We start from the raw sequence: 10,888 nt of genomic DNA on the forward strand, positions 1-10,888 counted from the left end.
CTTATTCAGCTTAAAAACGTGTTTATGCCACGAGTCATTAAGTTTTATACACCATGTTTGGTTTTTTGTCTTTAATGTGTATTTTTAATTAAGTTTGATAATCCTAATATTTTTATGTTTTTTTGTATGATTTTGCTATGACTATGAAAATTGCCCTATAAATAAAGATTATTATTATTAATAATAATATTGCAGCCAGGGGAGTAACCTGCAGGAGCCCAAACATGAACAATGAAAAATAAAACGGTTTTAATTATGAAAAAAAAAAAAAACAGTAATGAAAGCTTCAAATCCATTTTTTACTTGATTCATTTATGTTGTGCAACTAATCAAAGAACTGCAAAGTACTGCATGGACTGAACCCAGTATACTGCTATAATTCAGCATGTAGCTCCTCTCTCTCGCAAATTTGACAACTATTTGTTGCTAACTTGCTGTTATCTCCTTGTTGTGCAGGTGATAGAGAAGAACCCTGGGGGCTGGTGGTATGTGCAAATCGGAGAGATGGAAGGCTGGGCTCCCTGTTCGTACATTGACAAACGCAAGAAGCCCAACCTCAGCCGTCGGACCAGCACTCTGACCCGCCCCAAAGTCCCACCGCCGGCTCCGCCCGTCAAAAAGCAAGACTCAGAGGAGGCTCCCCCTCCTGCTAACTCTGCTTCCAAAGCCACAGAGCCACCGAGCAGGCCGGTGTACGAGGAACCAGAATATGATGTTCCTGCAATCGGATGTGAAGGAGAGTCTGACGTTGATTCTCTGAAGGATGACCGTTCCCTGGATGTGAAGATCAGTAGCGTGGTTGGCGACAAGTACCGCAACTCGCCTCCCTCCTGCAAAGCCTCGCCACCTGTCTGCAAGGCCTCCCCAGTGTTCACTCATCGAAGAACCTCCTTCAGGTCCGTTGAGGAGGTCACTAAAGAGGAATGTATCTACGAGAACGATGGCTTCAGGCCAAGCAGTGGCATTGAAGGAACCTTAGCTAAAGGTTCCAGCGAGCCCAGCTCCCCAAGGAGCTACCACTCCTCCACAGTCCCACGAAAACCATCCGGATCTTCACCTTTAGCTGGTAGACCCATGAAAACCATGACACCAGAGATGCATCGGCGAAGCCAGACCCTGGGCAGACACATGGACATCAGCCTCCGGTCCCAGGACAACAGCTCCCACTCTTCATTAGATGAACTGAGCAGAGGCCCGAAGAAAGGCCCGAACTTCAACCGAGATGTGGAGCAGAGAATAGGCCAGAGCCCTTCGACCCGGCCCAAGCCTTCTGTCAGACCTAAACCCCTTCTGACCAAATCAGAGCCACAGAGCCCAGAGAGGATGGACATCACCTCTCTGAGACGGCAGCTGAGGCCTACGAGTCAGTTCCGACATGGCCTCAAACCTTCTCGCGGGGACGACTCAGAAACTGCCTCCGTCATCTCTTCGGAGGACTCGATGTGTTCACGTAGTACCTCAGATCTCTCTTCTGTTTACTCCAAAGGCAGCCGTGGTGACTCAGATGTGGAAGGCCCCAATTTGTACCGCTCCCTGGACGTCTATAAGAAGGTCCAGGACTCTGAGATCAGTTTTCCAGCCGGGGTGGAGGTGGAGGTTCTGGAGAAGCAGGAGAGCGGTTGGTGGTACATCCGCTGGGGCTCAGAGGAGGGCTGGGCTCCCTCATACTACCTGGAACCTGTCCGACAGGTAGGTGACGTTGGTGGGCTGGATTCAGATGGACACGGGAGTGGTGGGAGTAAGTCCAACAGCCTCGAGAAAAACGAGCAGCATGTGTTGGCCCTTAATAACATCAACATTCAGAGTCTGACCCAGCATCAAAGCCTAAGAAGGAACACTCCACCGATTCCTTCCAAGCCTCCAGGCGGCTTCTCAAAACCATCTGGGATGGTTAACGGAGGTGTACGGATGAGGAATGGGGTACGCCAGGTGGCGGTGAGGCCTCAGTCTGTATTTGTGACCACAACTCAGCCAGCAAAGGATACCCACTACATGACGGGGTCCTTGAGGAGAAACGACTCCCTTGGCAGGAGCGACCACTATGGCTCTGGTTCTGCCACTCTCGGTGTCCGCCGAAATGCCTCTTTCAGTACTGTGCGTCCACATGTAGTGGTTGAAAGTCAGACCAGGCCTGCTGAGCGCTCCAGCCTGGGCTCTTCAGGCAGCGCCTTCAGTACAAGCAATGTCCAGGACGCCCTGACTCGAGTGAACCAGCGCAACGGCATCCCCGTGTCCACAGTCCGACCCAAACCCATCGAGAAGAGCCAGCTGATCCACAACAACCTCGGCAGGGACGTGTACGTGTCTATTGCCGACTATCGTGGCGACGAGGAGACGATGGGTTTCTCTGAGGGCACCTGCCTGGAGGTTCTGGAGAGGAACCCCAATGGATGGTGGTACTGCCAGGTGCAGGACAGCCTGCTTCCCCGCAAGGGCTGGGTCCCCTCCAACTACCTAGAGAGGAAAAAATAAACCCCACATCTTTCCCCCTTTCCTCACCCCTCTGATGTCTCCAAAGAACTGGGTGGCATCACTCCTTAAGAATGTTACCCGCAATCTCCCGTAAGCAATATGTCCATGGAAATGTACATTTATGAGTGTAAAAAGAAATGTTTTAACCTGATGAGGAAGGACACTTTTAGTGCTGGTTTACTAAAATTTATACAAAAAAGGAAGATTTTAAATATTTTGCCTGGGAATGATCAGCAGATATGTGGAAGACTGATGAGGACCATGTCTTTGAGATATAAAACAGTATGAATGGGAGCGATAACCTCTTAAAGAGGTCGTACAGAAGCTGAGCAGGGTAATGGCTATGCTTATACCTGCCCATCACTGACTATGATGGCCGATAAGTGCCTTTTGTATTTGATCACCGGAATGGAGGTCCTAAATGGTGGATGGCAAAACATGAAACCAACCAAATCTTACAAGAGTGCCATAGTCCTACGAACACCACCAGGAGTATTTCTAATGAAGAGCTCCACCACTGAGCGCAAACAAAGTGCAAATCTAGAATGCTCTAACTGGTCCGAACCACAGACATAACAAAGATAAACAGATTTAAGAAACTCGAGTCACCAGAGGCTTTATTCGTTTTAAGCCACAAGTCATCAAAGACGGTATTTAAATCTTGTTATCATGACTTTTATTTAGTTTGTTCATGTTGCAGCGTCTTGTGTTGATGCCAGTCTTCCTTAGAGAATTATTTCTGCTTTCTTGTGACATCGGTTTTCCACCGACAGCCTGGATTTGGAAAAGTGAAAGCTCCTACCTGAAGTGAACATATATAGAGTCGGTACTCTGATCTGATTAATTGGCAAAGACACAGAGATATGTTAATATCCATGTGTTTAATCCCAGATGTAACTATTTGGGAAAACAAATGTATTTAAAAAAAAAAAAAAAAACCTGTAAAACTTGAAACAGTCGGATGTTATAGGAACAACCTCCAGAACCAAACCACCTCATATCTGGGAGGGTAATAACCTCAAAAGATGAACACAGTTTACAAACTTTTAGTGTATTGTTAGCTCCAGGAACAGTTGATTTTGTATATATTTAGTTTTCTATAAATATAATAAAGCCGCTGTTGCGGTGATATATTAAGTACTGGAAATGCGGTGAAATAATTGAATCCCAGGGATGTATCTGCATAGCATTTTGCCCAAAATGTGATCAACCAAAGAGAAATATCATTTCATTGGCAGTTTTTTGTGATTTTGCTGTTTATTTATGGCACAACTTATACAGTTTGTTCACCAAAATGCCTAAAACGAGGTTTCTGAACTGAAAAATAAAAGTTTTTCTGGAAGCACTTGATACATTTTAGTAAAATTATAGATCCAAACAAGATATAAACAACTAAATTGTAACATTATAAATTGCTGTGCAGTATTGGGCTTGACAGTTTATTATCTTGTTTCATAGTTTAGGTTTGTCGCATCTTCAAAATTGTATAAATGAAAAATGTTGGAAATAAGTCACCCACAGTAGAGAAGTGAGCTGAAATACAACTTTCAAAATTCAAACGGCTGATGTTCAAGACTGCTGAAATACGTTTTCTAATGAACTGTGTGAGCTCTCCATACATATGAGGCTGAACACTAACATTTCATTATGTTTCTGCTGGACAGTATCATAGTATTAAAGTACAGTACCTGCTAGATGGCAGTTATCTATTTCAGCAAAACCATATTTGTTTTTTGTTTGTTCATTTGTTACTCTGTGATCACACAGTGGCAATAATGAGGAATGAAGTGGTTCTGTTTTGTGGATTAGTGCACTTTAAAAAAAATTATAGTGCATTAATATAAAGATGCAGTAAATACTCAGCATATTATTTATTATTGGTGGAGTTTTTGTAGTTATTTAATTTTTTTTTCTTCTCAAGTGAGAGGAACAAATGAAGTCTTTCTGGATAGAATTGGAGAAACAGAGACCTCTTGTGGAAGCTTAAAGGCACTACAACATGATTGTGTGACGATTGGATAGCTTCCCTACCTCAGTGCAATAAGAAAAGCACTGCTGGTCAGTGAGTCTCCCCAAAAACTGTACAGAAATTCAATGTTTTTCTAATTTAAAAAAAAATCTCAGTGCAGCTGAAAGTTGTAATTTTTGTTTTGTTTTGTATTGGGCAATAATTTATTTTTTGGGAAATTTTTCTCTCAATGCTGTGCTGCAACTTTAGCAATTCATGGGCACTTCCTTCATCTTTATTGTGCTTTACATAATGCCTGATTGAAGCATATTTATTATGAATAGTTTAATATTGTGTCATGGTTTGACAATCACCATATTCCCTCATTCTAAGCATTATTTTTTGCTGTTTTACAGTCGATTAACACAAGGATTGAATTCAAAATGCTGCCACAGCAGTCGACAAAAATCCAAACAAATCCTCATTTATGATTATATTAATGTATTTAATGAGGCCGCCCCTCCATTGAGACAAAGGCATTATGTAAATGTGTTGAATCACTCTTTAACATTTCGCTCTAGCACATATTATTATTGCATATCCCTTTGTTTGATTGAGCTGAACTTACTTGCAAGGGAATCGCTCTGTGTCAAGCATACATTTAGCTGTGTAGCATCTATCTTTATTCTTTGATTTTTTTAAATTTCCTCTTTTTGCTCTAAATTCTGAGATGTACCCACGAGGAGATGTGCAATAGATGATTAAAAAGAAAAACAACAACAAAAAAAAGAAAAACGGCAACACATCATGCTTCAACAAGAGGAAAAAAAATGTCAGAACATTGCCATTACATGTGCTGGGAGGAGACGCTCCCGGTCAAACTGCCAGTCACGAGCTTCTACCTTCACTTCAAGTGTGTCATGTTTGAGTCTGTCTGAAAGAGCAGATGTGTGAGGCCCTAAAAGCAGCCGAGAAGTCATTGGACCAAAGCAGCCGCATGTGACACCTCGTTAACTCCTGACGTGATGAACTGAGCTGCTGCTCCAGCAGTGGACAGTGATTTGTGAATGGCAGAAACACACAGCGGTGAGTCATCTGAGATCTTCTTCACAGATGGAGAGTCTCGGGCCCGTCGTCAGGGGCCTCTGTGGCCCTGCTCTGAGCTGTCACGTTCGTGCCTGAATGGATTTTTGATAGTTTCTGTGTTGTTGTTTTCTTCTTCTCTTCTTCTTCTTTTTTTCTGTTTGTTGGTTTGTTTTCCCTCTGGACTGTGTCCTCTCTTGACATTTAACCCACTGCTGTCAAAGCGGCTTCTTCCTCAAAAATCTCCACAGCAAGGGTGACGTTGTGCCAGGAACCGTCATGGGGCAAAGTGACGTTGGTGGCGGTAAACAAGAGAGCGGCGAGGTGAATGCTTCTTCAGGCCGCCTCAGTTCCATCCATCAACTTCCTAGATTCGCACCATAAGTAGAAAAATCTTTTATTTTTCTCTCTGCTGAGCCCAGGCCGGCTTTGTTTGGCGCTTGTGTCCAAAAATCTTTTTTCTTAAAGCTCCACCTTTAACAAAAAATTTTCAAAAAATCCCTTATTTGCTGTGTTGCTGACAGTTAAAGGAAAAGACTGATATCATTCTTATGCTACTGTGTTAGAAGGCTGTTCCCACTTTTATCTATGGCTCAGTTTTGACCTGGGTTTTATTTTGTTTCATCATAATTTGAAACCAACCAGTGTTTAATATGCTGCTGAGACCAGGTGGGATGAAGAAACCTCCACTACATGACAACTTTACATGAAAAATCTGAGTATTTTAACATTCTGAGGAGAAGGAGCTTAGCTTATCATGACATGATTTACAACCAGTTAATTTCATACTTTCTGCTGCAAATTATGTCTAATGCTAATTATGATTATTCCAATCAGTATTTTAATGTGTCTTAAAACGTTCTTGGAGGAGATCTTTTAATATAACAGCTGGGAGCAGAAAAACAGCAAGGCTGACTGAAAAATGTCAAAAACCTGTCAATTCTTCAAAAACTCACCACGGCCTTGTTCATTCCTGGTTTTAACAAGTGATCTGATCACAAGTGGACAGAGACATTACAGATATGGAGACATTCAGTGGTGGTCTGTTCTATGTATGTCTGCTCTATTTAGCAGTATTTGCACAAATGTTTTAATAGCTTCTGTGCCAGATGGCACAGTTATAGTGTCATAAATCCTAAAAAGAAAAGCGGGGGGTGGGGGGTGGGGGGTGGGGGGGGGTTGTAGTGCTCACAGATTTTACCAACCACTAACAAAAATGGGAGACATGCTGTGGATATAACTGTTTCCATAGTTTTCTCCTGCCTGTAAACACAGCCTGCAGTTCAGCCCAGTACAGCTGAAGGGTTCCTGAGTTTTTCCTCAAATGACTCTTGGTCACAGCTGAGGCAGTCATGGCTTCATGGTTGCACTGAGGAGCACAGAAAGCAACCGATCATAGCGAATATTGTGATTTTGCTTAGATTTGGTTCATTTTTGGATGGAATGGTCTGTCACAGAGGATCAGTTCAAAGACTTCCATGAAGCTACAGGCCAGACATTTCTTTCTGTTTTTACTGTTTTTGGCTGTGAAAAATGGTGAAATTCTGAAGATTTTTAAAGACAGCATGCCTTTTTAAACCGGCAGCTTTGGGATTCAGAGGGTTTAAAGTACATAAACAGGCGACAACAACAACTGCTGATTTGTTCTCCTCCTTTTTTGTTCCAGCAGACTAGGTACATGAGTGCATTGCTGCCTTCCGATGATTTAAAAACAACAACACTTTTGGTCTCTGCAAACAGAAATTCTGCTTTTATGTTCATATGAAGTGCTGAAGTGAGATCCAGTCAGGAGTGAAGACATTTAAAAGCCAGGTGTGAACAAGTCCTTTTTCGAAAAGACAAGTGGCGGTTTTATAATAGGTTGAAACACTAGAAAAAATTCCCCTGAAAACTCCACTTGGTGTTTTTACACTTGAGCTGTTATTTTGATTAAACTAACAAAAAATACTGTGTTAATTAATGAGCTGTAGAGGACTTTTTTAAAACTTTGGACAAAGCCAGTCTTACTGGTTCCTGTTAGCCGAGCCTAGCATAGGCTCGGCTAACAGTCTCCTCTTCAAATTTAGTGTACAGACATGAGAGTGGTATCAATCTGTTCAGCTAACTGTCAGCACAACGTGAATGAGCTTATTTGCCAACACCTACAAGTTTTCACCAGTTCAGACGATCTCAGCTGATATTTGGTAACCAAGTGATGATGAGGAATCATTCCCGCCACAAGAAATGCATATGTGCATGCCAGTATCCTTATTACCACACTATGCTAGTATAGTACGACAGAAAAGGCTTGTCTCAATACATCTAATGTCAAAAATACTCAGATGCACCACTACATCCAGACTTTTCTGGCCATTCTGACCCACAGTCTTCTGCACAGTTATGCCACATTCTTTGTTGCATGACTTCAAACATCAGAAATTAGGTGCTCTAATATGACATAGTAGTATGTCCCAGTTGTATGCAAACTGCCTGAAACAGTGCATACTTAGTGAGTGCAGCAGTTGCCGGGTGATACAGCTCTGTGTCATTCCTCCCTTTCTTTGTATTCTAACTAATGGATGGTTTCTCTCAGGCATGGAACACCTTTAGCTCTTTTATTTAAACGTTCCTCGACACAGCCGAACCGTCTGTTCCCGCTGAAACGATGGCGCCACTTCGGAGGCTTCTGGTTGGGCGTTTGAGTTTGTTTTAGCACGATGAGATGGTTTTTTTTGCAGGTGTGCTTAAGAAAAGAGAAGGTCAGATAGGAGAGTAGTGAGAGTGGGATGCAGGGAGACAGAAGATGGATCAGATGGCGGATTCTGGCAGTGAGAGGAGGTGAGCTTCGATGGAGATGAAAGGGCGATGGGCACCAATTCCACCTGAAACATGCAGAGGCCCGTTTCTATCAAACTCCTGCTAACCAACCCGACTAATGAGCTCTCTGCTTCCAAACCTGAGTTGTGAAATCTTATTACATCAAACAATGTTTTAATTGTGGTGCAGAGAGACAAATGAATTGACGTTCCAGCAGCAACAGCTTCTCTCAGCCTCCCATCCGTTCGCAGAAGAGCTGCAGAGCCGATCCTACGTCTGATTTTAGCTTCTTTTACTGCCAGTGTCTTCAGATCTCATGTAGCCCTGAGGGTGAGAGAGTTTGAGCAGCGTGTTGGAAAAAGTTTTTTGGAATAAGACAAAAAAAACTTCAAATGATGGATTCTTGTCTCCCTCATTCCTTTGTGATTTTGCAGGGAAAATAACTGAATGATGTAAAAGACAGGATTTGAAGGGTTTGTAATGAAACAAGCTTTAATTGTAAAGGAGAGAAATCAAAAGGGGGACTTCAGAAGTCGCTCAGCTGTGCTTGATTGGAGGAAGGTTTGATAGGAAAGTTTTAGCAAGTGTGTGGGTGCAGGTGGGACGTATTTGGGGGGGTGCTTTTGTAGGTTTTTAAATTATTGTCTAGTTTGAGTGTGAGAAAAGACAGAAAGGAACAAGCGACGCTGCGGGGCTTTTTCTCAAGCAGTTGGGGTGGAAAATACATATTTTTTAAAAAGCCCCTGCGAATGTGGGAATGCTGATTATTTATGTCATTCTGGAAAGTTGCTCACAGGATTGTTTGAGGTGCCAGCGGGCATCAGCGGGAGCCGTCGCCGAGCTCCAGAGAGAGAGGCTTGTGTCGAGGAATGAGGCGCTCCACTGCGTCTCCGTGGCGCCGTTCTTTGTCTCTGTTTGAGTCCCCGTTTCTAATTAGCACAACAGCGTGTCTTAATTAACCTCAGCCAGTCAGAAGCTACTAAGGCTTCCTAATCAAGAGCTGCCTTTCTTGCGTGGGAGCTCCTCTGCCACGTTTCGGTGGCGGAGGCGAGCTGTCAGGAGTAATTGATGCTGAGTGACAGCTGAGGTGGATTCATAGTAAAAGGTGGAGTTTTTAGCCTCACTGTTGCATTCATAGGATAGAATTTGTCACCACCCCGCTGCGTGTCAAAAAAAAAAAAAGCTCTTGAACTGTAAATTCTGACAAAAACAATCTGCTACCAAACACAACAACAACCACAGGCCTTGAGTTGGACCAAAGGAGGTGCTATTCTTTCATTTTCTCTTTAAATTTTCCTTTTTTTAAAAAAATAACCATTGTTGTTATGCAAATTGTGTTTAACCCTTGCTAACACCTTGTTTTCAAAGGATATGCAGTGAGGAGGTAAAAGGATGTTTTTTTCCCCGGTGGCAGTCTGTTCAAAACATCAGCATACTGTGCACTAGCATGAAATGAAATGACTGGATGTGCATTCCTTTTGAAAACAGGGCATTTTCTTATCTACCGTTTCATTTTGACAAGTCTTGTTCCTCTTTTTGTATCCTGTACATGTTTACATTGTATCTCGCATTGCCCAAAAGAGAAACAATATTAAATGTATTATCTTTGTTGTTTTACACCGGCTCCTTTTCATTTCTTCCTCACATGTGCTGCTGCAGATAAAAAGACTCCCTTCCTCCCTTCCTCCCTGCTCGTGATCTATCTAGATAGCATGTGACAGTAATATTACAGATTGAGATATTTATCTTTATTCGCCTTATTGTGCTGGCCAGATTAAGTGAGTTGGGATGTGCAGGAGCAGAACAATGCAACATGCATGGATATATATAGCGAGGCGTGAGTTATGAGAGCAAAGTGTGAGGAGGTTGAGAGCGATGAATGAAGACGAACGAGCTCTTGCAGCCCCAGTTCCCCACTAAAGAGGAGAGACAAGAATTTTTGTTCTGCTGTGTCCAAACGTGTGTGCAAAAGATTTATCACTTCTGTCCAAATGAATGCGAAATATCTACTTCCACCTCTGTCCCCGGGCAGGGTTCTAAAAGAAATATGCAGGTTTTCAGGAGGATTTGGCAGGTCAATAACATGAATTATAGACAAATGGTGGAAAAGTTCTCACTTCATGTGTGAATAATTGATAATTATCAGCTTCTAACACTGGAAGGACATCTGCAAGTACTGAGCATTTAAATCATACTGACACTAGGGTTTGGTGTTTGGCAGGTTCAGTTCCAGAACAAAATGACTTACTTCGTTTGCGGATGCATTCACAATATCACAATGGATGACTGACAGGTATTTTCGAATAAGAAACTAGTACAGTATGCACCTTTGTACAACTGCACAAACACAGGCTGCACCTGATTGGACGAATGTTTCACTCATAAGCCGCCTGCTCTCGGATCTCAAACTAATATTGATTGGAAAGTTACAATGGCCACCTCTAATTTGCATAAAGTAGGTTCGACCTTACCTTTATGTAAATGAGGGACAGCCAACCAACGCTACCAGAATGCATTGCAGGGCTGTGACCCTTGAAAACTTTGTTTTGGGACAAAATCACCAAACTTGAAAGCAGATTTCATCAGATT

At 42.7% G+C, this 10,888-nt stretch overlaps 1 protein-coding gene across 7 annotated transcripts in view; it reads left to right on the forward strand.

The window, feature by feature from the left end:
* Positions 1 to 9,916, forward strand: part of sh3pxd2aa (SH3 and PX domains 2Aa) — a 141,952-nt gene extending 132,036 nt beyond the window's left edge. For all 7 annotated transcript variants that reach the window (XM_035958058.2, XM_023292082.3, XM_023292083.3 and 4 more), the window contains one exon: positions 457 to 9,916. In XM_035958058.2, coding sequence (XP_035813951.1) covers positions 457 to 2,472 — 2,016 coding nt within the window. In that variant the 3' untranslated portion in view covers positions 2,473 to 9,916. The remainder of the gene's footprint in view (positions 1 to 456) is intronic.
* Positions 9,917 to 10,888: the final 972 nt, after the last annotated feature.

Source organism: Amphiprion ocellaris, chromosome 4, assembly GCF_022539595.1.
Source record: "Amphiprion ocellaris isolate individual 3 ecotype Okinawa chromosome 4, ASM2253959v1, whole genome shotgun sequence".
In the NCBI taxonomy this organism is placed as follows: Eukaryota; Metazoa; Chordata; class Actinopteri; family Pomacentridae; genus Amphiprion; species Amphiprion ocellaris.